This window comes from Podarcis bocagei (genome assembly GCF_964188305.1).
Source record: "Podarcis bocagei genome assembly, chromosome: 8".
Taxonomy (NCBI): domain Eukaryota; kingdom Metazoa; phylum Chordata; class Lepidosauria; order Squamata; family Lacertidae; genus Podarcis; species Podarcis bocagei.
The window spans coordinates 77,378,232-77,405,932 of NC_138133.1; the positions used below are offsets into that span (position 1 = coordinate 77,378,232).

The following is a 27,701-nucleotide window of genomic DNA, read 5'->3' on the forward strand; positions in this document are numbered from 1 at the left end:
TAGTATGCTACAAACATCTATCTTGTTTATCTGAAGTCATGCTCACCTTGAGTGTTTTAGATGCCTCGTGCCTGTATATTGCATTACTATAGGAAAATACCTCCCCTGCAAGTGAAAACCTTTTCCCATATAAAACTTGCTTAAAGACTGCCATGAGCTATTTTCCAGCAAGATGGCCACATATGTCTATGTGCTGCATATTTATTCCAGAAATGGTGTCCCTTGTAGCCAACTCATTCTTCTCATTCTCTTATAATTAGGTCAGAATATGTTGGAAATCTGAGGCTGCTGAAAGACTCTGATTATTTCCCCCACTGATAATTTATGTCAGAAATGTTGGCAACATATAGTATAGATTAATTGATTCTGATTGCATTTCATGCCATGATGTATGTACATTCTTATGCTGCTATTTTTTGCCAGAAAATGCTGATTTCTCAAGCTTCTGCACACCAGAAGAAATGAACGAGGGTCTTTCTTCTAGATTTTAAAAGCAAATTGGTGGCCCAATAGCTTGATCTACACTGGGCTCTAGAACAGGAGGCCTTGGCCCTTTGCCATGCACTAGAGTTCTAATCCAGATCATCAGGCCTCAATGCTATTTGCATTGGGGGTAAAGCTTCCATTTGGTCCAGTAGGAACTTTTATTTCCAGTGCAAATAGCAGGGACAAAGATGTCCTTTCCCAAGTCCACATTCCCAGCATGTTCACATTCTTGTTTCATCTGTGCTGCCTTGGTCATCTCCCCAGAATGGAAGATGGCAAGATCTCCAAGGATGTGCTCTGCAGGGAGTTGGCTTCTGGTACAACGCCTGTTGGCAGACCAACTCTGCGCTACAAAGTGAAGGAACAGGTTACCCAAACCTGACTGTGCAGGCACCCAAACTGGGCCCCAAATTTTCCCCAAATTTTCCTGATTCTTTCTCCAGGGATTCATTAGCTAAACTCCACTAGCTTGAGCTGTATAACACAAATTTAGCTGCATAAACAAAGCCTTCTCCTTTATCAGTCCATGAAGACGTAATGGATGGCCTTGTCAGTTCCGAGTGGAGACAGGATGGTCTTATCTTACCAGTTGTAACTATCCTGACCACACTGATGCACAGACCTTGCAAGACAGGCCTGTGTCAGCCCCCATGCCTGGGAAGGGCGCCAGGAGCCCTAAGATAAGAGTACAGGAACATGCTCAAGGATGCAAACTTATGAGGTTGAATTCCTGGGGAAGGGGGAAAGGGGACTTGAAGGGAATATAAGCTGTATGCATCTGCTTTTAGGTGTGCTTGCTTGTGACTGATCACGCAGTGCCTTTCTGCTATCCTAGGAAGCAGAAATAAACTCTTTCTCTGAACCAACCCTCAGTGTCCATTGACTCCTTCCTCCCTCCCGGGAGCAACGCTCATCCAACCCATGGGAAAGGTCTAAAAGGCCAGAAAGGATGTCTGCAAACGAGACGTGAAGGCTAGCAACATCAACCCTGCTGTGTGGGAATCCCTTGCAGACGACCGCAGTGCCTGGAGGCAGCCAGGTTGTGCATCTGCAGCAGTGACCGGCAGAGGAATGACGGCTAGGAGGAGCGCAGACAGAAGAAACACCATGGTACACCTGTATCAGCACAACCGGAGGCCTTCACCTGCCTTGGCTGCAACAAAACATGCCTCTCCTACATTGGTCTCTACAGCCACAGCAGACATTGTAGCTCTCCAATGGTTTGACTTCATCCCATTGTCTCCCGAGGTCAGACGAGTGCCAGCTTCTGAAATAAGTCCATGTCTGTGTTTCCCAAACTGAGATGTTGCAAGAGGGCCTGATATGTGCCATGAAAAGTAAACCACCACGTTGGGCAGCCAGCACTCTATGGCTGTCAGAAGCGTTGGAGTCAGGACTGGGGAGAGTGAGGAGAACCTATTTGGTACTGATCTGCCTCCTCTTTTTTAATATTATTTTTTATTCATTTTTCAACATATCATTTTCAACAATAATTAAACATACTCTCAAATCTTATACACTGGTGCCCCGCAAGACGAATGCCTCGCAAGAAGGAAAACTCGCTAGACGAAAGAGTTTTCCGTTTTGGAGGTGCTTCGCAAAACGAATTTCCTATGGGCTTGCTTCGCAGGACGACAATATCTTGCGAGTTCCTGCTGGTTTTTTTTCCCTCCCCCCTTTTTTCTAAGCCACTAAGCCGCTTATCAGCTGATCCGATCAGCAGATAAGCCGCTAAAAGCCGCTAATAGCGCTAATAGCGCTAATCCGCTAATCCTTCAATGGGCTTGCTTCGCAAGACGAAAAAACCGCTAGACGAAGAGAATCACAGAACGGATTCTTTTCGTCTTGCGAGGCACCACTGTACCATTTTTTTTGACTTCCATCAATCACATCTGAAAATTTTCCAATCTATTCACTTAATATACATTTATTACTTCCACTATAACATTTAAATCTCATAACTAATATCTCTATTCTTTCTGTACTTTGCAAGGTTTCATATATTTCTCCTTACAAAACTTCTTGTAGTCCTACTAGCGTAATTTGTTGATTACAGTTGCTCTTCAAATAGTTCATATATTTCTTCCAATCTTCTGTGAATCTCTGGTCCCGCAGGCTTCAAATCCTTCCTGTCATTTTATCTAATTCTGCGTAGTCCATTAATTTCATCTGCCATTCTTCTTTCGTTGGGATTTCTTCTTGCTTCCATTTCTGGGCTAACAATACTCTTGCCGTGATCTGCCTCCTCTAGACCGACATACATGCATCATCAAGTGGGAGTAAGGAGGTACCCAAGTTGCCATAGCACAGCTTGCACGGCATCTGATTAGCACAGGGAGGGTTGCCCTAGAAACGTCACCATTGGCCCAAATTAGGATCCACCCATCAGTAAGGACTATGGCAAATGGAACAGGAGGATGCTAGCAGGGACTAGTTAAGTGCACTATCCAGTGGCGTAGCGTGGGGGGTGCAGGGGGGCCCGGCCGCACCGGGCGCTACATCTGGGGGGGCGCACGCACTCGCAGCTCTCTGCCCCTACCTGGCTCACTCTCTCTCACTGTAGTGCTGGCTGTGCGAATCCGATCCGAGCCACTGGGTCGCCGCCCACTGTGGAGGGGGTGGGTGCCAGGCGTGCGGTGCGGAGAGAGAGCGAGGGACTATCTGGGGGAGGGACAGTGCAGCGGCCGCCCAGCGCAGCGCTGAGCGCGGGAGAGAACCACACCAGACCAGACCAGGCAGCAGCAAGAAGAAGCTGGCAGCGGCAGCAGGTTAGGGGTTAGGGGGCGCAAATTACTTGCCTTGCCCCGGTGCTGACAACCCACGCTACGCCGCTGGCACTATCCTACAGTTGCCAGGAGTTCTCCCCATTGCTGTGGAAACTGATCAGGCAAATTAAGCAGATATATTGGTTGGCTCCCAGCTAAGGTTGGTTTAGCCAATTCCTGCATTGCAGGAGGTTGGATTGGATGACCCTCTGGGTCCCTTCCAACGCTGCAGTTCTACGATGGTATGAAACGAAGTGAAACTCAGTTAATCTGGATCAAATATGAATAAAGGTAAAGGTACAGGGACCCCTGACCATTAGGTCCAGTCGTGGCCGACTCTGGGGTTGCAGTGCTCATCTCGCTTTATTGGCCGAAGGAGCCGGAGTACAGCTCTGACTAAGCCGCTTCTGGTGAACCAGAGCAGCACACGTAAACGCCGTTTACCTTCCCGCCGGAGTTGTATTTATCTACTTGCACTTTGACACGCTTTCGAACTGCTAGGTGGGCAGGAGCAAGGACCGAGCAACGGGAGCTCACCCCATCGCGGGGATTCGAACCGCCAACCTTCTGATTGGCAAGTCCTAGGCTCTGTGGTTTAACCCACAGCGCCACCTGCATCCCTTCAAATATGAAGGGAATTAAGTGTGGCTCCAGTTTCAGTTTTGGAGGGAAAAACACTGCACCAGATGGCAAAGTCTGGAAAACAACGCACTAGAAGTTGTAATAAATCAGTGCTGCCTTTTAATGAAGACATCTTACAGTTTGTAGGCTAAAGATCAATTTTGTACCCAAAATGAAATGGAATCCCTGTATAGTGGCTTGAATTGGTATGCACCCCACCCCACCAGCCAAATTGCACCCAAATTGCTTCAGTAGACACACATATTGGTCCACATTATGTTCCTTGATGCTGATTTTTGTTGCTCCGGTAAGGTTCCTAAAATTACATACTCCATAATATCCTGTAAAAGATTTTGACAGTATGTTTTAACCCAGCGCCCCACAAAATCATGACCTAATATTGCAGCTGGTGGGTGTTTTTTTTGCAGTGATTAAGATTTACCTTAGATGAATATCTGGTCTATTAGCTAAGCATACAGTAATCTGAAAGCAGTGTAAATTAAACGTGAGAGGGAATGGCTCCTAGTATTTCATATGCTGTGCAGGATTACGCACAGTGCAAGGCCAATTTGCTAAATGGCCTGCAATGTAAATATTTGCATAAACAGTTATGCAGGATTGACAATAGGAGAGGGCCAGAACTTTCTCTGAAAAACTTCCTCACTGAGTATGGCTCACTATCCAACAGCAAGCAGAGGGGAAACTCAGAAAGACAAAGAAAGTAAAATAAGATACTGTATAGGATTATGCCCAAACCTTGCTGTAATACTCTGCACATTCAGATATCCAAACAGCTAGAGTTTGCCCATTTCCTTACATGCTTGTGCTTTGCTGTTTGGCGTCCATCATTTTCAGGCAAAGACCATGCAGGGAGGGAGGGAGGTTGGAAAAAGCAGAGATTAGAAATATTCCCAAAGGTATCAATGGGAATCGTGGATTTGTTATGCAAACACTCGCCCAATGATTTCCAGGGAATACATTGCATTCCGTAAGCAGGACCTATGTTTTTGTTGTTCTTGTTTAGTCGTGTCCGACTCTTCGTGACCCCATGGACCAGAGCACGCCAGGCACTTCTGTCTTCCACTGCCTCCTGCAGCTTGGTCAAACTCATGCTGGTAGCTTCGAGAACACTGTCCAACCATCTCATCCTCTGTCGTCCCCTTCTCCTTGTGCCCTCAATCTTTCCCAACATCAGGGTCTTTTCCAGGGAATCTTCTCTTCTCACAAGGTGGACAAAGTATTGGAGCCTCAGCTTCAGGATCTGCCCTTCCAGTGAGCACTCAGGGCTGATTCCCTTAAGAATGGATACGTTTGATCTTCTTGCAGTCCACGGGACTCTCAAGAGTCTCCTCCAGCACCATAATTCAAAAACATCAATTCTTTGGTGATCAGCCTTCTTTATGGTCCATCTCTCACTTCCATACATCACTACTGGGAAAACCATGGCTTTAACTATGCGGACCTTTGTTGGGAAGATGATGTCTCTGCTTTTTAAGATGCTGTCTAGGTTTGTCATTGCTTTTCTCCCAAAAAGCAGGCGTCTCTTAATTTCGTGACTGTTGTCACCATCTGCAGTGATCATGGAGCCCAAGAAAGTAAAATCTCTCACTGCCTCCATTTCTTCCCCTTCTATTTGCCAGGAGGTGATGGGCCCAGTGGCCATGATCTTAGTTTTATTGATGTTGAGCTTCAGACCATATTTTGCGCTCTTTTCTTTCACCCTCATTAAAAGGTTCTTTAATTCCTCCTCACTATCTGTGGAAAGTAACACATTCCTCTGTGTGACCAGCTTGTATCAAAGATTTTCAAGAAGCAATAGAGCACAGTTATGTGGACAACTGAGTAGACTTGGGAAAATGCTCAGAGAGAAACTGACCGTAGTTCGCCAGGAGGGCAGCGTGCCCAAGTCGCAGCTTTTGCATGAGAATGATCATAATGAACAGTGAGCTATAATTTTTAATGACGGCTGTGCTATGCAGGCTGTATGAAGTTCACGCCGCATATTAATCTCACACGGTCTTTCCCCTTGACCAAAATTTATCACTCGTAACTTGGCTTTTTTAACTCCAGCCAACAGTGTTAAGACCTAAGTGCATGTCATAAAACAGGAACAACTGCCAAAACATTTGTTATGGCCACTGGGATTGACTTTTTGTAGTGTCAGAACTAAATCATACCTGTAGTCTTGATAACTATATTCGATTTGTTCAAATAATTGGACAATCATAGGAAAACTGTGTTGCACCCAGGAAAGGAGAAAACCTCATGCCCTCTGAAAACAGTTCAGTAAGAATGCCCGTTTTGCAAATTTTAGAACATTTTTATTTATCATTTTATACATGTGCCAAAAGAAGCAAGAGGCAGATGTGTAGCTTCAAGATTTCTTCCAAAACCCAGTCACTTTTTAATCTTAGGAGAGTTGCCGGTTTTGCCAGATGTTCTAAGAAGTCAGAGCAACTCCGAAGCATTTAACACAGGAGGAACGACTGAGAGGGCCTAATGCAAACACCTACACTGTAGTTTAGGAAAAGATGCTGCGTTTTGCCAAAGCAGTTCAAAATACATTCTTCAATAGACTGGAAATTTGGGAATCTCAACAGCACTGAGCCTTGCTCCCAGTCTACCGGTGGTCCAAACATCCCCACCTCAAGAGAGACACATTAATTAAGGATCTAGGAGTCTTGGTTGACCACAAACTTGACATGAGCCAACAGTGTGACGCGGCAGCTAAAAAAGCCAATGCAATTCTGGGCTGCATCAATAGGAGTATAGCATCTAGATCAAGGGAAGTAATAGTGCCACTGTATTCTGCTCTGGCCAGACCTCACCTGGAGTACTGTGTCCAGTTCTGGGCACCACAATTCAAGAAGGACACTGACAAACTGGAACGTGTCCAGAGGAGGGCAACCAAAATGGTCAAAGGCCTGGAAACGATGCCTTATGAGGAACGGCTAAGGGAGCTGGGCATGTTTAGCCTGAAGAAGAGGAGGTTAAGGGGTGATATGATAGCCATGTTCAAATATATAAAAGGATGTCATATAGAGGAGGGAGAAAGGTTGTTTTCTGCTGCTCCAGAGAAGCAGACACGGAGCAATGGATCCAAACTACAAGAAAGAAGATTCCACCTAAACATTAGGAAGAACTTCCTGACAGTAAGAGCTGTTCGACAGTGGAATTTGCTGCCAAGGAGTGTGGTGGAGTCTCCTACTTTGGAGGTCTTTAAGCAGAGGCTTGACAACCATATGTCAGGAGTGCTCTGATGGTGTTTCCTGCTTGGCAGGGGGTTGGACTCGATGGCCCTTGTGGTCTCTTCCAACTCTATGATTCCATAATAGTGTGGCCAGAGAAGCAATCATCTGTTGGAAGTCAATGGGAGGGAAATTACCGTATTTTTTGCTCTATAAGACTCACTTTTCCCCTCCTAGAAAGTAAGGGGAAATGTGTGTGCGTCTTATGGAGCGAATGCAGGCTGCGCAGCTATCCCAGAAGCGATACCTCTTGCAGCGATACCTCTTGCTGTTCTGGCTTCTGAATTTTTTTTCTCTTGTTTTCCTCCTCCAAAAACTAGGTGCGTCTTATGGTCTGGTGCGTCTTATAGAGCGAAAAATACGGTACTTACACCAGATCTTGTCCTCTCAAAAAATTCCTGCCGAACAAGAAGTTCAGATTCAGTCTAGGTGTGCTCATTCCATCTGCTGCCAAGACACACCTTGCGTTCCATGGCTGGAATTTTGCTGTCAAGAGTCTTCTGGAACTGTTCCAATATGTTGGAGGAGGGGTCCGACAGTAGACCTCTCATTTCACCGCTGCAAAACTTTCCCCATAGGCAGAATGGCATTTCAAGGGTTTTCAGCCCAGAGGACCTCAGGAACAGAGCCACACCCCGAGTTAACTACACTGGTGCCAATCCAGAGCTATGCACCTAACAGCAGTGTGCTGAGTGTTTGTTATCTACTTGTCGCTACACTTTTGTCGTTCAGTGGATGGTGAAAACCATTCTCTTTTGTGGGGCATCAGAATGCTGCTGTGTTCCTTCTCTAGTCTCCTTGCTTCTATGTACCGTATTTTTCGCTCCATAAGACACACTTTATTCCTCTTAAAAAGGGGAAATGTGTGTGCGTCTTATGGAGTGAATGGCACTGCGCAGCTCTCCATCTCTGCACAGCGCCTCTTCAGCCAAGCGGGAGGAGAAACAGAGCCCCTTCTGTTTCTCCTCCCGCTTCGCTGGAGAGATGCTGTGCAGAGATGGAGATTTTATTTCTTGTTTTCCTCCTCTAAAAACTAGGTGCGTCTTATGGTTGGGTGCATCTTATAGAGCGAAAAATATGGTAACTGGTTACTGTATTGTGGTGTACTGTGCTGGATTGCTGTGGTTTTTATTTTTGTTTGTACTTTAATTGCATACATTTTTATTGTTTCTGCTTTAATTACCTGCATGCATGCTGCTCTAGGGGCCTAAGGAGAAAGCGCAGCAAACAAAACCGATTCCAACTATGGCTAGCTACCCAATAAATGGTTGGTGATGTTAACTTGTACACCGGTAATCTACCTTACAGGTGAGACAAGGGAACCTGAATCCAAGTTTAACCTCACTCTCCTTTTTTGGCAGAAGGAAGCACAGCACTGTCTCTAATGACAGTCCTAGCTGTCTATCAATCCTGTTCCGCATGCACAGTTCCCGCTCCAGTAAGGGGATGTGTGTACAAAAGTCTTTGCTAGAGCAGGACGCCTAAACTTAAGTGTGAGATCATTGGCTAACTGCAGGCTTCAGCAGGAATACGACAATCTAACAGCCAGCACACTTGCTCAAATGTTTTACGTATTATACAGTTATGCGTGCCACAAAACAAGTTCACCCAAAGGCCAGAACACTGTATAAAAAGATGTAGATACTGCAGTTAATTTCAGAAAAGTATTTTTTATTGTCAGCCCCGTTCCCCCGTCCACGGAAGAAAAAGGGGATTACCAAGCATAAACAAATGAAGTAATACTGCTCTAAACCTGGGGAAAAAAATCAAGTTTGCTTTAGAGCAGACAATTAAAGCTTTATGCAATTAACTAAACTGTGAAATGCTGGATGGTTTTTATCTTCTCGAAGACGAAGCATGTAGGCTCCTGTTCCCATTCTTTCACAGTCTTCCTGCTATGATGGTCGAAAATCTTTAGGTCTGTAAATAAAAAAAAAGCAGGGATGAATAAATATGCTAGGACAGCTTGTCAAATAAAACAAAGAAGAAGAAATAAAAAGATCATAAACTATTATTACGGTGGTAATATTACTCTTATTACAGGTTGGGAACCTGTGGCCATTCCTCGCCCTTAATATATTGGCAGCTAAAATAACAGTGCATCAGTCTGTGCTATGGAAAAAATATATGTGAAAAAATGTACCAAAGAACAAGCAGAAAAAATAGGAGGTGGTCATTTATGGAGTTTCCCGTAACTTATTTCTGCTCAAATAAGGAAACTAGCAAAGTGAACTGTAGTCCTGTTCCCATCCCACTCAAAACCAAACTCTCTCTCTCTCTCTCTCTCTCTCTCTCTCTCTCTCTCTCTCTTTCTCCAGCTAAAGATGCTTTGGGACGCAATAACCTGAAATGAAATATAGAGGACCCTCTGGATACAAATTTAATTTGTTCCAGGGGTCCGTGCAGACCCCAAAAAATCTGCATCCAGAGGAGCCGATTCTGTGCATGCGCAAGCGGTGAAACCTGGAAAAATAATTTTGAGTCTGCCGCTTTTGTAACCCAAAGTTTACGTTACTCGAGAGTAACGTAACCCGAGAGTGTACTGTATTCAACTTGCGTTTTTCTCAGAACAGACCAACTGAGATTAATGGGTATGACTCAGGTTAGGTCCATTAATTTCAAGAGACCTACTCGTGAGCAAAACTTAGTTGACCACCACTCATAGGAAATAAACAAGCCATTAGCAGAGATAAATGAGATAGCTTGAACATACAGGCCGAGAACTGCATAGTATGTTGGATATGAAAACTGGAAAGCACCATCAGATCATCTCGTTTCGCAAATACAAGAAGGGAGGGAGCCTCCCAATTCCCATGACCCAGGAGAGCTCCGGGTTCTGCTGAGCAGATGGGAAATGCAGAAATTGGCAACCACATTGCTCAGCTGATAAAAATGAAACAAGGCTGCATGCATCAGCTCAAATCAGTATACCACACAAGCTCTCCAATGATCTGGAGGCCAGACCCTGCTATTTAACCCCCCCCCCCAAAAAATATGGCAGTTATTAAAAAGTGTTTATAATAGTTAGACATAGACTGACTGTGATGTAGATGCTCACCAGGTGCTGCTACATCTACACATACAGTGGTGCCTCGCAAGACGAAATTAATTCGTTCCGCGAGTTTTGTCGTCTTGCGATTTTTTTCGTCTTGCAAAGCACGGTTTCAGGAAAGTTTTGGAAAAGCTTCAAAAATCACCAAAGTCTTTAAAAACCTCAAAAAAGGCTACCACACCGCGTTCTATGAGTTGCTCCTCAAAGTCAAGTCGCAACTGTATTAACGGTGTTAAGAAAAAGGAAACAAACTTGCAAGACGTTTCTGTCTTGCGAAGCAAGCCCATAGGGAAAATCATCTTTCGAAGCAGCTCAAAAAACAAAAAACCCTTTAGTCTAGCGAGTTTTTTGTCTTGCGAGGCATTCGTCTTGCAAGGTACCACTGTATTTACCGTATTTTTTGCTCTATAAGACTCACATGCTCGATATTCATGGAATATAATTAATCTGTGTTCATTTATATTTAGTTAACTTTATATAGAGCCATCCAAGCATGTGGAATTTGGCAGAACTGCAGGAGTCTAAAGTTTGACAGCAGGCGACAGAATAGAGGGAAGGGTCAGGCAATGGTGGCAGGAACTGTGTAAACTCAGTTCCTAGGCTTTAAAAAGAATTTTTTTTTTTTTTTTTTTTTTGCAGATAGCTTTAAAGAAAAAGATCACAAGCATCCATTTCCAACTTAACAGAAGTGAGCGGAACTTCTGGATGAGCTGCAGAGAAAGAGTTAATGTGGCCCAAAATTAAAGGCGACCAATCCCTTTCTCTGAAACCCTGTTATGATTTTCAAAAACTACTGGTACTTTTTTGTCCTTTCCAAAGACTTTAAGGCACAAATACATCCCAGGCCCAAAGAAGATTGCTTCTGGCAGAGGAAGTCTCCGCGTTTTGTCGGCAGGAATATAGATTTACGAAACAAAACATCTCTAATCCCAAGAAAGCCCTTAAGAGCGTTAATTGATATCCCTATGAGCGATGGCCGTATGAAACCTGGGGCATTCCTCTTTCACTCTCTGAGTTTCCCTTAACAAAATATAAAAATTATTCTGCACTTGGAACAAGTCAGCACAGTGTAACCGAAGAAAGTACATGACCTTTGACAACTGGAAGCCGTGGGTTAGAAATCTGGGCAAATTGCGGGGGGGTGGGACTGGTTTAGAGAATTTATGAATAAATGGATGCCTTATAGGGCCTGTGAAAGCTTCTGTCTTCATAAGAGGATAAAAAGTGGGTTGTGATGAGGGCCAGTCTGTTTTACCAGTTCCTTACCACCCTACTGTGCCCATAACTGAAAGCTATAACTGAAAGAACCACCTGATGTGATCGCAATTAATTTAACTCATCAAGCATTAATAACTTGCAGCTTTGAAAAAGTAGCCCAATGGACTGATCTAGAGACCTGCGTCAGGTACTGCTTCTGCTATGGATTTCTTCTGCATAAAAGATATTGCATTACATTCTTCATTAAATTATCTTTCCACTGATATATAATTGTATGGTATTACTCCAAAAGAAAGTGGTGCTATGAGCCATCAAACCTCAGAAATACACTTTTCCCTAAAGGTTCCCACAATTTTGGCCACTCGTGTAGTTTAAAAATGATCTCAGGGCCAGGAAAGAACATTCTCCAAAACCATGAACAGCCACATAGGGTAGATAATACTGGCTTAGATGAAGCAATAGACTGACTCGCTTTAAGGCAGTTTTGTATGTTCGACAGCCACTATTTTAAAGGGGGAAAAACTTCCCAAACTAAACACTGTCTTCCTGTCCTGTGTACGATGCTATTTAACACCCCCTGAGCCTTGTTAAAACGTATTTTCAGTGTGTACAAAAAATAGGTGCGCTAGAAAATTTGCTGATGAAACTGCTGAAATAAGTGAAAGCAAACGGTGGTAGTTTTTAGCCCAATCTCAATAGAGTCACTGTGGAATTTGCTCCTTAGCAAAACCGCAGGCAGCGCATTCCAGTTAAGGTGACCCTTTTTTTGCCTAGCAATGCTCTGCAGACCAAAAGCTGGAGTCTGGCTGAAGCTGTATGGTGGGAGTGGCAGCCTATTTTATTTTTAACAGCATAGTAAACATAATTAACAAAACTCTGCAGCCTTCAATGACAAGGCGTATCCCCACATTATTTCAATGCAAAAGGGCTGATAAAAACTGGAACTGTGTTGTATAAAGGCAGGAAGAATGCCCAAGAGAGCAAGGATGCATCCCTGTGTTCCTATGCAAAGCTCGTTTTAAAGAATGCCAAAAAAAAAATCACATTAACTATCATGGAAGTTGAGAAGGATCGTGAAACCCTCTTCTCCATCCTAATTACGAAAATACAAGAGCGGAGGAAATCAAGGCATAGGTCTTTATCCAAATGGAATCCAACACAGAAAGATAAGCCAACATTTTACTTGGATAAATGGGAGTTATTCCTTCTTTCTGTATTATAGTGACACAGAAGGCGTCCAGATTTCAAAAAGTACAGTGGTACCTCTGGTTATGGACTTAATTCATTCCGGAGGTCCGTTCTTAACCTGAAACTGTTCTTAACCTGAGGTACAACTTCAGGGTTAGCGGTGTCTGTAACCTGAAGCGTTTGTAACCCAAAGCGTTTGTAACCCGAGGTACCACTGTAATGGAATCTTTAAAAATGTTTCTCAGATTATTTTCATTCAAAACTCCATTACATCACAACATCAAGGAACATATTCAACGTTATGTCAAAATTAGCACAACCAATTTCCCCTTCACTTCTAACACGTACTTGAAGACTATCACAGCTTTCTTAGCTGTCTTTAAGTCTATGAAACATTACCCCACAAATACAGAATACCAAAATTTGTCAGCAGAAGTTGCTTACTAAGCCAGCAATATGCACCTGGCATGACGACTTTGAAGCCTTCAAAATGGCATTTTTTCTATTTGCCTGCAGGTCACCCCCTCTTCTTGTCAAGTGAGAAAAACGACTCCCATCCATGTAGTGAGTGGCAGGTATTCATCACCTCCTTGCCGTGGACAAACCTGACTTTTCTGACAGGGCTTAAGTTTTCCTGAAGCACTGCATGAGGTCAGTGCCTTGCAGCTAACCTATTAGCGGTGTACACCAACAAATCTGACACGAAGAGATTAAGTAACAGGACAAACGCGAAGTTGAAAAGGGCACTAATGAGTCTGAACTCCGGTTTGGGTGAATGGCTGGGACAACTTTTCCAGACATGGAATCGAGACAGACACTCAGAAAGTCTCTGCAGAGTTGTGCAACTGTTTCATCCACAGGGCTGCTCCCACTTCCATTCATGCGGATTTCTTGCAGAAATAACTTCCAAGTGTTTTACAATCCGTGGCTGGCTCCTGAGGACAATGCCAGTCTTGCCAAACAAACAAACAAACAAAAACAATAACAATGCACTCTCTCTACCAATTCTGCACTGAAATTAGTAGTTGGACAATTTCTGCAGAAAAATCTGCTGAAGTCTGAAGACTGGGTGGTTAAAGAATACTAGGCATTTGAGCTACATATGAATCCTGCCCAGTTCTAGTACAGCAGGAGGACAGCCAAAACTGGAAGGGAGAGGAGACGCAAGAGGGAAGGGAGCCAAAGAATGGTGCGCAGAGTGTGCAACCTGAAAGAGATCCCTCTCATCTGTGCTATCCAGAATTGGCCTCCAGTCATTTACGGACTCATAGTTAAAACTGTGTTTATATGGAAGACAATCTTACTCGGCTACGAGTGATCGCAGAAGAAGAGGAGGAGGAAGAGGAGGAGGAAGAGGAAGAAGGCTAAGAAAGTGGGGGAGACTAAGCAGAGTGCAAAAATAAAGGTTTTTGAAAGGAAGAGAAAGAGACAAAAATCTGCACGATTCAAAATGGCCAACCAACGCTGAAATGTCTAGTACAGTCATACCTCATGTTACGTTTGCTTCATGATACGTTTTTTCTGGTTGCGTTCCGCGGCGACCCAGAAGTACTGGAATGGGTTACTTCCGGGTTTTGCCGCTCGCGCATGGCAGACGCAGATACGCAAAATGATGTCACGTGCATGCGCAGAAGCGGCGAATCGCAACCTGCGCATGCACAGATGCCCCGCTGCGGGTTGCATTCTATTCATGTTGCGAACAGGCCTCCGGAACGGATCCCGTTCGCAACCAGAGGTACCACTGTATGCATCTTTGAGCTTCTGGTCTTATTAGGGCGAAAAGGGACCTGAAGAATTAGGGACCTGAAGAATCAAGATCTTTGTGCCGTCGCTGGTTTACATTTTTCTGCAAACAGAATTGAGTATGGAATGGAGGGAACACACAGTCTGATCCCCAAATGCCCCCTTCAAAGCTGCACTGGCCCTGGCGGTTCCTGATGACAAGGAGAAAAGAAATTCCATCTCCTTCAAGAACTTGAGATCGAATCAGGCCATTTGCTTTGCTTTACACCAGTCTTTGTTCTATCTGCAGTCGAGAAATTAAAAACCATCAAGGAGAAAGCCATGCTCACAAGAATGTGGAGTTATTATTAGTTGATGACAGCAAGGCTGCCCTGTAATAACGTGTGACTACTTCTCTTTCAGGCTTGCTTAACAAAATATGTTTTCATCAGGCTCTTTAATGTTCTATTTCATCTGTATATATAGAGAGGGGGGCGGGAATGTATATACCAATTTATTTCAGTCAATGTAATCAGTCACGTACCACACTAAGCCAAATCATAAAGGTAAAGGTAAAGGGACCCCTGACCATTAGGTCCAGTCGTGGCCGACTCTGGGGTTGCGGCGCTCATCTTTCTTTATTGGCCGAGGAAGCCGGCGTACAGTTTCTGGGTCATGTGGCCAGCATGACTAAGCCGCTTCTGGCGAACCAGAGCAGCGCACAGAAACGCCATTTACCTTCCTGCTGGAGCGGTACCTATTTATCTACTTGCACTTTGACATGCTTTAGAACTGCTAGGTTGGCAGGAACAGGGACCGAGCAGTGGGAGCTCACCCCATCGCAGGGATTCGAACCACCGACCTTCTGATCGGCAAATCCTAGGCTCTGTGGTTTAACCCACAGCGCCACCCACATCCCACCTCCCTTTAGGAGACAGAGCCAAAATGGTAGTACTGTTCTATAGTCATAGGCCAGATTAAAACCAGACTGGAACAGGTCCTGTGCATATTGAGCCCCATCAGGGGAAAATGCAGGGTTGCCATTAATTTGATTCTGAATTGATTTTAGAATGAATTGATTTTAGAATGTATTTCAATTAATTGATTGTAATTTTATGTAAACTGTGTTATTTTTACTGTTGTTAGCCGCTCTGTGCCCGGCTTCGGGTGGGGACGGCAGGATATAAATAAATAAATAAATAATAATAATAATAATTATTGCATATATTATGATAACAACATTAAGAGAGCAAAGTTTTCAAGAATATACTGGGGGGGGGGGCGCGGGAAATCAATGCATTGTTTATTTTTTACCAAGCAATATTCCTGCTTCAGTTCCTTCTGTATCTGTTTAACTACAAGAGACTGTAAATATTTTACTATTTTGATGCGCCTCTCATGGTTCACTAGGTAGTGCTTATGCACTTCATCTGACAGGAACAAAGACATCCTTGCAAACTGGAATTTTAACCTGGGGGAAAGGTTAGAGAGAAAGGCAGTGGAAGACTTAGACTTAAAGAGGGGTGCACTACATGGATAAAGAAATCATGGGATTAAGTTTAAACAGCCAAAAAGAGGCTTATATGTGGATTTGCTGACCTTTCGGATTCTTAAAATTTTATTTTGAGCCTTCATATTAGAGCAACACTCTGGCATCTGGCCACTGGGCAAATTTGAGGACTCCAAGGGAATGAGAGCGTCTCTTTTGAAGTACCTGATTACCTGTGCAATGCTTCCCCAGGGGGAAAAGCGAACGTTGGTACTTAACAGTGGTAAGTTCCTTCTTTGTAGGGAGAATTGGGTTGTTTCTGCCCATCTCACCACTGGCAGGAATTTTTTAAAAAACAAAACTTTGAGGATACTTTATGGCAGGGTGGACTTAATTTAAATCAAATCAATTTAAATCACGATTTAAATCACTAGTCAGTAAGACTTAATTTAAATCATTTTTTTAAAAAATAAAGACTCCTTCTTGCTGGTATAATCTTAATATTTACAACCCGATGAAGGTTTCATTTTTGGAATAATAAATTTTCAGAGTAGTTTTTACAGTTATATCAAAAATTACTGACTTGGTTATACTATTAGAAATACATAAGACAGATAATTATGAAATGATTGTGAGGTTTAAGAAGTTAACTGTTTATATTGGGACAACTTTTCTGCTGTACTTTATTGGACGGAGAAAAATAATCATTTACTTAATAACAATTTAAGCAATTTATTTAACTAAAGCAATAACATTATAGAGAGTTTGGATTTATATAGCATATGTATCCATGTTTGTTAACTGATGTGGTTAAGCTTTTTTAAAAACCAAACAAACTTAGACTGAGTTTTAGCACACATGCAAAACTTAAAACAACTCCTTATTTCCTGATGAATTTGGACTATTCTTTTGCTATAGAGAAACCAGGTAACACAGCCACGCTCAGCTCATCTTTCCTCTGAAGAAACAAAACAAAACAAAACAAAACAAAACAAAACAAAACAAAACAAACAAAACAGGTAAGCAGGCACTCCCACAGAAGTATTTTTAGCCGTGCATGATTCCCTGGGGCAAGATATTTTATGCTCAGTCTCTCTCAGGCAGCTGGAGTGAAAGGGGCCTGTAATTTCCCAGTTAAAACGGTGCCTAATATTCACAACTGAAGGCAAGACACTTTTCAGGCACATTTTACTAATTATAAGCTGTGCCGTTAAGTACCATTTCCCTGCTTAATTCCACATGGCATTTCTCTGCGTTAAAACCACTGGCTTCCTGTAACCTTCTTAATTGTGGTGGTAACAGACTCCAATTTCACAGCATAAAACTGCGAAGGTCTAACATTAGCAGGATTTTTAGGAAAACATCTCCTGGCTTCCATATGAGGAGAAGCATCAATATCAATTTGGCTGGAGTCTTGCGGCATCTCCCAACCCATTACCATTCCCTCCCCCCCCCATATTTTTTTCAGAACTCTCCTTTCTGCAATGAGGAATCTTGCCGCCTCTTAATCCCCAAGTATGTAGTGCTTTGATTGCTTCCTTGTTCTTACCCAACGAGGGGTCAAGTGCTTTCCCCCTTTCTCAGCAGTGGGAAGAAAAGCTTTCTGACCTCCTCTCTCACTTCCTCTTTTGGGCTAAGCAAGATACTTAAATGTTTCTTGAGTGGGGAGGGGGAATCTGAAGGAGAGTCAAGCCTAATAGTGTTGTTGCCAGGAGCTTGTCCTACACTCGAGTAGGACCTTGGCAGAGACACATGCCTGACTGGCATGTTCTCTCCCTCCTGATCAATTGTTCGGGAGCTTCAAAAGCTTTCTTCAGCCAGAACATCACAGCGACCGATGCCAACAGACACCGGCACACTTAGGGATCCGCAGAGTCTTCACAGCTTGCGTGACAGACCTCAGCAACTCAGCATTTTGGCTAATCTACTTTATTTACATATAAACACACACGGAGCACTGCAACATGGCTCCCTCTCTCTCTAGTATCAGACAACAAAGAGAAAAAAACAAAGGACAATAGCCCCACTTCATGGAACACAATAACACAAACATCCTGTCTCCGTCACTTCTCACTCTGTGGAGTCAAAATATACACCATCATGTGATAGACAACAATCCTGTGACTGAAATCATGGAGCAGGAATTCTAACAGTTGTAACAGTCACTTCTGCACACTTCTGCAGAAACAAGATAAACTTCATATTTCTCCCCATCTCAATTCTGAAGGGAAACGCTAAGCCAAGACCTCTGACTGCTCAGATACCAAAGGGGTTCAGGACAAGGCATCCAGTGGTCAAGAGGCAGATACAGTGGTACCTCGGGTTACAGACGCTTCAGGTTACAGACTCCGCTAACCCAGAAATAGAACTTTGCTTCAGGATGAGAACAAAAATCGTGCGGCAGTGGCACAGCAGCAGTGGGAGGGCCCATTAGCTAAAGTGGTACCTCAGGTTAAAAACAGTTTCAGGTTAAGAACGGACCTCCAAAATGAATTAAGTTCTTAATCCGAGGTACCACTGTACCAGTGTTCAAAATCAGCCAGGCACCAGGCACATTTTGCACCTGGCTTTTGACCACTTGCAACCAAGTGAAGATGCCCGGATGCCAGAATGGGCCTGACATCTCCACCATCTGGAGGTGCATGCCTGCAGATCCTTGGATCTGGGCTAATACCTCATCCTGTAGAATTCTCTCGGTTATATTTTATCTGCACAACTGGAATGAATTTCTGGAACCAGAATGCTTTTTCTGTGCAGCCTGAGCAGGAGCTGTCGCCATTAAGAAAAAGAGGTCGGAATAGGCCAATATCTATGTGGACTGTCCCTGGATTAAGGGACTTTTTTCTTTAAGTTCTCAAAGTTCTCAACCTAGCTGAAGGTTGTGATATGAACTAGCCAGATGTTTAACTGAGAATCAATCACAGTCGGCCCATCATTTGAAAAATATGACTTTAGAGCCGTCTTGCCCCAAAATGGCAACGAGACATTCCATTTAGAGACTATAGCCTTGGTTTAAGTAGCCATTTGGCCCCTAGCTTAAATATCTGAATTTCTAACACTGTCAGATACACGTATGTCATGCACAGTAACCACCGAGTTGTGGCTCTCACACAGCCTCGGGAGGAATTGTCTCCACAACACCAGTTATCTATTTGTTTCTCATCCTCTGTGGGCAACAATCTAAAAACAAACATTTTAGGCAACCAAGGAGGAAAGAAAGGAGAAAGAGGCAAAGGACAGCCAGGAACCAATGGTGAAGGAACCAGCAGCTCAGGCATCAATTCTGGTAGAGTCTTAATTCCTTGCCTTTTAGCTATTATAGTGCTCACCAAGGTATCTGGATTTTGAAACAACCAGTAATATAGCCAGATGAAAGTATGCAAAATGAAGTTAGTTTATGGAAATCTGCATGCTTTCCATTGTTCCAGACACTGGGTGCAGACATAAGGATATATATTCAGCATTTATATATTGGGTTGTTTTTTTAATAGATGTTCAAAGTACTTCAAATACAAGCTTCCTTCCTATGTTATAAACCAAAGAGGGCTACATGGCCATTCAGTATCACTGTTCTGACATAGTGGACCGCAGAAGGCGAGATATAAGCAGCTAAGGGAGTTTGTAGTTGTGGCGAAATTCTGAGATGTCTTGGCTCACACTCTAAGTTCATACACTACACCAGATAATATTAGAAGGGTGAAATGTTTCACAGAGGGGAAAGGGTCAGACACCTGGACTCTCCTGGAACTTTTTCCTTGACTCGTCGTTATTCCAAAGTTAGCAGACTGTAAAGTCCCATTTGGAAGGAGAATGGCTTTAAATAATCAGGCTCATAGGGAACCAGCTCCAGCTCTTGAGAATTCTCTTTCGGGTGGTCTCTGTCTTTCTGATTCTCTCTGTCCTACGTAATTACAGGATGGAATAATTCTGCATATGCCTCAATAAGATGGAAATACCGTACTTGTAAACAGCAGTACATTTTAAATTCTGCTCATTATAACAGTATAGCAGGATTGAGAAAGAGGTAGGATCACACTAAGTTTCCAAAACACTTTTTATCTCCTCCCTAAACAAAAGAAATTAAGCCCATATAATATACTGAATAAATAAAATAGTAATAATTTTATTACTTATAACCTGCCCATGTGACTGGGTTTCCGCCACTCTGGGCGGCTTATAGCATATATAAAAACATGGATGTCAGGGAACTGACATCGGAGCTAGAGGCGGAGGGAAGGCTCTCAAATGATGCTGGAGAAGGGCCCAGCAGGGAGAGAGGCAGCTCCGCAGATGGGGAAGCAAATCAGCGCAACACCAGGGATAAAGGGGGGCAGATGGGGGAATCGGCGAGAGGGCTCCAGGACTCTTCACCGGACACCAGCGGGGAGAGCACGGGTCCTCCGCTACCCACGCCCACCCTGCGCAGAAGACTTCCGCGCAGAGAGAGCAGGAGGAGACTGGGTGTCAAACAACTTTTATGTTGGAAAAGATTTAAGAAACGCCCACTGACGGATTCTGCTAGCGACTGAGGCAGCCACGAATTGAAGGGCTGTCCAGACAGAAAGGTTTAACAAGGCAACATAACCAGGAGAGGCGGCAACTTACGCACGAGCAACCCCATACCCATTACAATACCAAAACATCCAGCATTAAAAACTTCCTGATACAGGGATGCTGTCAGATGTCTTCTAAAAGTTCTGCAATTCTTTATCTCCTTGACATCTGAAGGGAGGCTGTTCCACAGGGAGGGCGCCACTATGGAGAAGGCCCTCTGCCCGGTTCCCTGTAACTTGGCTTCTTGCAGTGAGGGAACCAGCAGAAGACCCACGGAGGAGGAATATGTTTTTAACTTTTCCTTTCTTCCTACAACCACAATGCCCAACTATCTTTTTTAAAAAAGAAGTCCAAGGCTCAACAGTTAATGAAGGTGAAGACTCATTCAGTGAGCAAAATAACTTTCTTTAGGTAAGGCAGAATTATTTCAAGCACTGCAGTGAAAGGGAGGCTCCGTCCCTGCCATATTTTGTAGCATAAGAACCTACGAAGAGCCTGTGAAAGACCAGTAAGCAGGATTTGAGAACAAGAGCACTCTCCCTTCCTGTGGTTTCCAGCAAACTGGTATTCAGAAGCATAACTGCTTCCAATCGTGGAGGCAGAGTATTGATTTCTTATGTTCTCCCATCACTCTTATATCACATGCAGAGAATCTGAAGTGAAAGTAAGGTCAGTATAGAATTCTTATTTAGAACTCTGAAGTATGGGCCTTGCTACTACAGTGGTAGCTCGTATTACGTACCATCCCCCTTACAAATGTTTCGGGTTACGCACTCCACTAACCCGGAAGTAGATGCCCCTTGTAGCGACCTTTGAGGATGTGAGCGGTAGAAGACGAAGAAGAAGAGTTTGGATTTGATATCCCGCCTTATCACTACCGGAAGGAGTCTCAAAGCGGCTAACATTCTCCTTTCTTTTCTTCTCCCACAACAAACACTCCGGGAGGTGAGTGGGGCTGAGAGACTTCAGAGAAGTGTGTCTGGCCCAAGGTCACCCAGCAGCTGCATGTGGAGGAGCGGGGAAGCAAACCCGGTTCACCAGATTATGAGACTACCGCTCTTGACCACAACACCACACTGGCCGAAGTCACACTCTGGCGGCGCAGCAGCAATGGGAGGCGCCATTAGTGAAAGCGCGCCTCATGTTACGAACAGACCTCCGGAACGGATTAAGTATGTAACATGGTGTACCAGTGTAATCATATAATGTTCCAGGAAGCTCATCAAATGTTTTGCAATACATTTTACTCCTGCACCATTACTGTACATTGATATCTCTGCAGCGGGTCTTTTACTAGCAGATTTCTGAGGTGGTCAAAGGCGGGGATCCAGGCCCAGTTGCTTCCCGGATTGTCATTCATAAAGGTAGCACCATGAAGAATACATAGAGCTCATACAGACCGCTGCTGATTACAATTGCACAGGCATATTTTTACAGACACAGTGATGGTAAAACTTCTATGGCAGGAAAGATGGTTGTGGGAAGAAAAGAGGCATCTACCCTGCACTTAAAAACAAGCTCTGCTTGGGTAGCATCACCTCAAATGCCACCGAAAAGGCAATATTCTAGTGGGTAGATGTTGAACTCGGAAGGTCTGTTCTGCATGCTAGATTTGGCTCCAGTGTGCTTCACAAAACACCCTTAATACTTGACACAAGTATTGGTTTCAAGATTGCATTCTGGTTTGGTAAAGGAATATATCTCCTCAGCTTCCTGCTTTCTTCTCTTTGTAAATAAAGCCTAAGACGCATATTATGGACTGCTTTCAAGGCTGCAACTTAATCCACCCAAAGCCTTACAAATACCTGTGTGTAAAGTATTCCACGCGAAAGCAGGCTACTATATTTTATAGGTTAGACCATTGTGTTTAAAAAACTATTCCGAAAATATTTCCCTTGAGGACCAAAACCAGATATGCCTTGATTTCTATTATTTTAAAGGAAATGAGCGCACACACACCCTCTCTCACGAAATAAGAACAAAATCTACTCTCAAAGTAATCCAAAAACTGAAGGGACAAATCTATATGGCGTATCCGTCTTCATCTTTGCTTCAAAGGCATTTTTAAAACATTTCTCTAGCCGCTTAGAGGCTAACGCATTCTTTAAAAGCTAATCCATCATGTGCGGTTATAAAAGCCCTGTGCAAGGACTTTTAGACACTTACGGATTCCAGAGCCTTGGGAAAGCATCAATTTCCTCTTGCGTATATTCATCAAACCTCTTGGGCACTTTGCGGGGCTGCGGAAGCACCTCTACAAGATTCTTGCGTATTTCTTCGGGGATAACCTGAGGAAGAGGGAAACGCAAACAGCCACCGGCCATCCATTACATCACTTGCTTTCTGAAGCATGAGAGGGCAACCTAGGTGCTGCGGGGCTCCAGTTCCCATCAGTGATGGTCAGGGATGATGAAAGACATAACCCAACAACACCTGAAAGTCCACAGGTTGCCCACTCCCCCCCCCCTTTTTAAATTAATTTTTATTGAAGTTTTTATCTCTACAAAATAACAGAAAGAAACGTTTACACATATGTACATGTTAGTAACGGGATGCGGGTGGCGCTGTGGGTTAAACCACAGAGCCTAAGACTTGCCGATCAGAAGGTTGGTGGTTCAAATCCCCGCGATGGGGTGAGCTCTCCTTGTTCGGTCTCTGCTCCTGCCAACCTAGCAGTTCGAAAGCACGTCAAAGTGCAAGTAGATAAATAGGTACCGCTCCGATGGGAAGGTAAACGGTGTTTCCGTGCGCTGCTCTGGTTCGCCAGAAGCAGCTTAGTCATGCTGGCCACATGACCCGGAAGCTGTACGCCGGCTCCCTTGGCCAGTAAAGTGAGATGAGCGCCGCAACCCCAGAGTTGGCCACGACTGGACCTAATGGTCAGAGGTCCCTTTACCTTTACCTTACATGTTAGTAACACAAAGCATCCCACCACCTCACTCCCCACCACCACCATTGGTTCAACATAAGTCGAAATGTGAGTTAAAATCTGACTTCCTTCCATCGTTGCTTGATCTTAACTCTATAACTTATCTTTACAGTTGTGTTGTTATATTGTATTTGACAAATATTCAGATTTTACTTGCATTTGTAACCTTTTCCCCTTACAAACTTTGTTCTTTACATATCAATATTTCTGTGCCGGAGCAGTGTTTTTTCATATATTCATTCACGCAACTCCATTATTTTATTAAATTTTGATTTGTTTGACCTCTGATAGCTGCCGTCATTTTGGCCAATTCAACAAATTCAATAAGTTTGATTTGCTAATCTATTGTTGTGGGCATTTTGTCTCCCTTCCAGTTCCTTGCTATAAGAACTCTTGCGGCAGCGGATGCATATAAGAATATCCTTTTCTTATTTATGGGGATGTCATTTGTTATTAATTCACGTTAAATTGCTGTTTTAGGGGTTGTTTTTAAAAGTCTGGAACAGATTAATCCATTTTGCGTTACTTTCTATGGGAAAGTGCGCCTTGATTTTGGAACGCTTTGGTTTTAGAACGGACTTTCAGAACGGATTAAGTTTGAGAACCAAGGTACCACTGTACATGGACTGAAAATGTAGGTTAGAATTTGCATGGGTACAGTCGAGATTGGTACACAAAAAACAATACTGGCAACTAACTTACATCATCTGCAAAGATATGCAGCCTTTGCATCATAGTTCTTCTGAGAAGATTTTTGGGGAGCATTCCATACGTAGCCAGTTTTACAATCTGCAAAAGAAAACACATAACATTGGCTATCTCAAGGTCTCAGAAATCTTCAGCCTTCTAATACAGAATTAAATAAGAGAACTTTATTTTATCTTTCATTTTAAATAAAAAAGATAAAGTTTTAAACACCCACTTTTCTTAATTGGCCTGACTTGAACCCCTAGCTAAACCTACAAAATGTTTTCTCAAAGCTCTATCTGCACCTACCTTTTTTTAAAACAACAACAACAACACACTTTTGTTTGCTATTTTGGGCACTTTAAAGAAGTCATAGACAGCAATGCTTGTGTGTCCATGCTTCCTTCTTCATCCCTTTATAATGTGGCTGGGAATGTCAGGTTGTGTGGCGAGTTCCCGCCCCCCAGGTGGAAATAATGACACATGACACAATTATTAAGGTTAATGGGTTAAATATGGCCACAACTTTATTGGTTACAGGTGATGAGCGGTATTGGCTTAGGCATTGGTCCTAACCGACTTCAGCCCGTCTGCTTGAAGTCCGGGAAGGGTTAACCACCAGTAAGGGGGAGTCCTGCTGATGCACATCAACTAGGAACTCCCCCGGGGTCACTGATTGGGGGGGCGTGCCTTGGGACCTCACCTCCCCAGGCTTCAGACAGGGCCACGCCCCCCGGAATCCTTCATTGGACTACCCCTCAATATGTGGGGCAGGTGATGGTTCTACCTCCCCTCTTCCATCTACAGAACAATACCAATGCCTAACCGCCAATACCCAGAAAGTTGTGACGATTTGCTACGAGGTAGGCGAAAGCCAAGTGGCTGGTGCCAATTTGCCAAGCGGAAAAATTCCTACCAGGCCCCTCGATGGTGACCAACTGAGGTCCATAGCAAGGTCAAGGAACGAAAACCTTATAGGGCGGGAGGGTGGGAAAACAGGAACAGCTGGAGGCAGCAAAGAGGGAGATCCCCGGCCGCGTCTTGCCTTAAATAGGGCAGGCCACACCCCCAGAGCCAGCCGATTGGCTGGCCAGGGGGTAACGTGGCCAGGAATCCCCCCAAACGCGCAGCGGCTGGAGTCTAGCTGCTGCACGTGTGGTGGGGCTGTGAAGCCCGCAACCCCACCTCCTCCGTAGGACGGAAGTGGCTCTGCCTTCAAAGAGGAAGAATCAGTCCTTTGAGCTTCCTGTTGTATCATCTTCCCCAGCCCACCTCATCACTGTTTGCAATGAATCGCTTGCATCTCCCCTAGCAGGCTCTCTTCCACAAATATTCCTGAAGGGAATGTTTACTATTGGAAATGACAAGAGCCTTCATTATGGGCTTCCCCCCATCGCTCTTGCCAGGTAGCTATGACACTCACATAGCTGCATTAAAAAATCCATGCTAAACTATTGTTTCTTTCATGTTATTAAACATGCCTGGATTAAATGTGTGCCAAAATCTGTTTCTTAAATAAAGAAAACCTGCAGTGTCTTTACAAAGGAAATCCCTATATAATTTAAAAAAGTAGTGACTAGACATTCTGTTTTTGCGCCTACAATTCAAGTCCCAGTGATGCTCCTAGCTTTTGCATCCCAGTTTCTAACACTGGCCTTAACTAATCTGAGCTACAAAGCACTTTCAATTCTTTTCTCTCTCTTCCAATCCTGTTGGCACAACACACTAAGGATTGGACAGTTAATGGCTATTTCTGACTATCCCCATTTATTCATTATAAGTAAATGTTGACTATACTGTAAATATTTAGAGGTGAAAGACAGATACATTTATCCAAATAATTCTTTCCAAATGTACAAGTGTATTTGGTTTCAGTTTTAAAAACAGAGCCTGCACCCCATGTAGCTACACACTCATAAATTCCCTTCTAAAATATAATATGTTGTGCCTCCCTTATCTGAATAATATTTTTAAAGCATCACATGTGAGCAATACACAGACCTGGCTTCTTTTTTAAAATGTAAATCATTTTAGAATAATTTCAAGTTTTGATCTCTGTTTCTAGAAAGACAACTTTGCCTACCTGAAGAATGGCAGAAGGACTGAAATTCTAACCATGTCTATTCTGAAGTAGCTCCCATTGGAACTCCATTGTGCTTATTCCTTCTTTGTGAGGTTAGGACTGCAGCCTTAGACAGCACCACAAATCACACAAAACACAGTAATGTCTCGTTCATCTCACCTTGTATCCTATTATCATTATATGGAGTTGAACATATATAGTTCAAGTTATTTTGGGGGAGGAAGGGCGGGATGTCAAATGAATAAATAATAATCATAATAAATAGGACACAAAACAAATTTAACCAGATATTAAAGAAGGGCAGCGACAGGTGGGGAATACAGGACACATCTCCCAGTTTTGAGGTACTGTGTAGTTTTGTCTTTAACTGCGGGCATTGAAGCCTATGAAAATTATTTGCTTAGCGGTTTGCTCAAGATGAACAGGCCCATTAATAGCAAAGGTGAATAAGATCTATGGACCAATATTCGTCTATACAAAGGAACAACAGCTGAGTGCTAACAACAACAACAACAACAACAACAACAACAACAACAACAACAACAACAACAACAACATCATGCCGGCCATCTGACCAGTGTTAAGAGACTCAGATATTTAAGCTAGGGGCCAAATGGCTCCTTAAACAAGGTTATAGGCTCTAAATTGAATGTCTCGTTGCCATTTTGGGGCAAGACGGCTCTAAAGTCGTATTTTTCAAATGATGGACTGACTGCGATTGATTCTCCGTTAAACATCTGGCTAGTTCATATCACTACCTTGAGCTAGGCTGAGAACTTTGAGAACTTAAAGAAAAGTCACTTGATCCAGGGACAGTCCACACAGATATTGGCCTATTCCAACCTCTATTTCTTAATGGCGACACCTCCTGCACAGAAAAAATGCATTTTGGTTCCAGAAATTCATTCCAGTTGTGCAGATAAAAAATAACTGATAGAATTCTACAGGATGTGGTATTAGTCCAGATGGTGGAGATGTCAGGCCCATTCTGGCACCCAGGCATTTTCACTTGGACTCAAGCAGTCAAAAGTCAGGTGCAAAATACACCAGGTGCCTGGCTAATTCCGAACACTGCATCTGACTGGGTTGCGCCAGCTCTGGGAGATTTCCAGCGAATCATAAAATCACAGTAAAACATCACACCTTAAAAACTTTGCCCTAAAGATCTGAGTATGCCGATATGCTCCTTTGCATCAAAACTGGAAAGCTATACAGACTTTACCTAAAGGGAAACTGTTATATAAAAGCAAACCTCAAAACAGAGGACTTTTAATTCTAGAACTGTGGCTGTACTGCACCAATCTGTCAAAGGGTGTACTTTTTTAAAAAAAAAATGCAATTAGCAATTGAAGATCAGCTTACGTGATCAAGATATGTGCCTGCAGCTTAGGTTGAAGAGTGCGAAATAAAGTGATGGAAAAAATAACCAGCAAGTAATCGGAATTGTGAAAATCAGAACAGACATTAGTCATTGCAAAATGCTGGTATGTGTGTAATTTAATATCCTGTGTAAGGTATTTAATAGCAGAACTAATCTAATGTAACTTCCTCTGCAGTTAATAGTCACTACACAATTCTGGAATACAGTCAACAAAAGTAATTGGAAAACTCTGGAGGGAGAGGGAGAGAGGATCCTTTGATTCAATATTTTTTTTTTTT

At 43.4% G+C, this 27,701-nt stretch overlaps 1 protein-coding gene across 1 annotated transcript in view; it reads right to left on the minus strand.

Annotated features, from left to right (window-relative positions):
* Window positions 1-8,770: 8,770 nt before the first annotated feature.
* Window positions 8,771-27,701, minus strand: part of MRPL13 (mitochondrial ribosomal protein L13) — a 35,196-nt gene continuing 16,265 nt past the window's right edge. Inside the window, exons 5-7 of the mRNA XM_081205192.1 lie at window positions 23,975-24,061; window positions 22,510-22,631; window positions 8,771-9,040 (exon numbers count right to left, since the gene is read on the minus strand). Coding sequence (XP_081061318.1) covers window positions 9,016-9,040; window positions 22,510-22,631; window positions 23,975-24,061 — 234 coding nt within the window. The 3' untranslated portion in view covers window positions 8,771-9,015. The remainder of the gene's footprint in view (window positions 9,041-22,509; window positions 22,632-23,974; window positions 24,062-27,701) is intronic.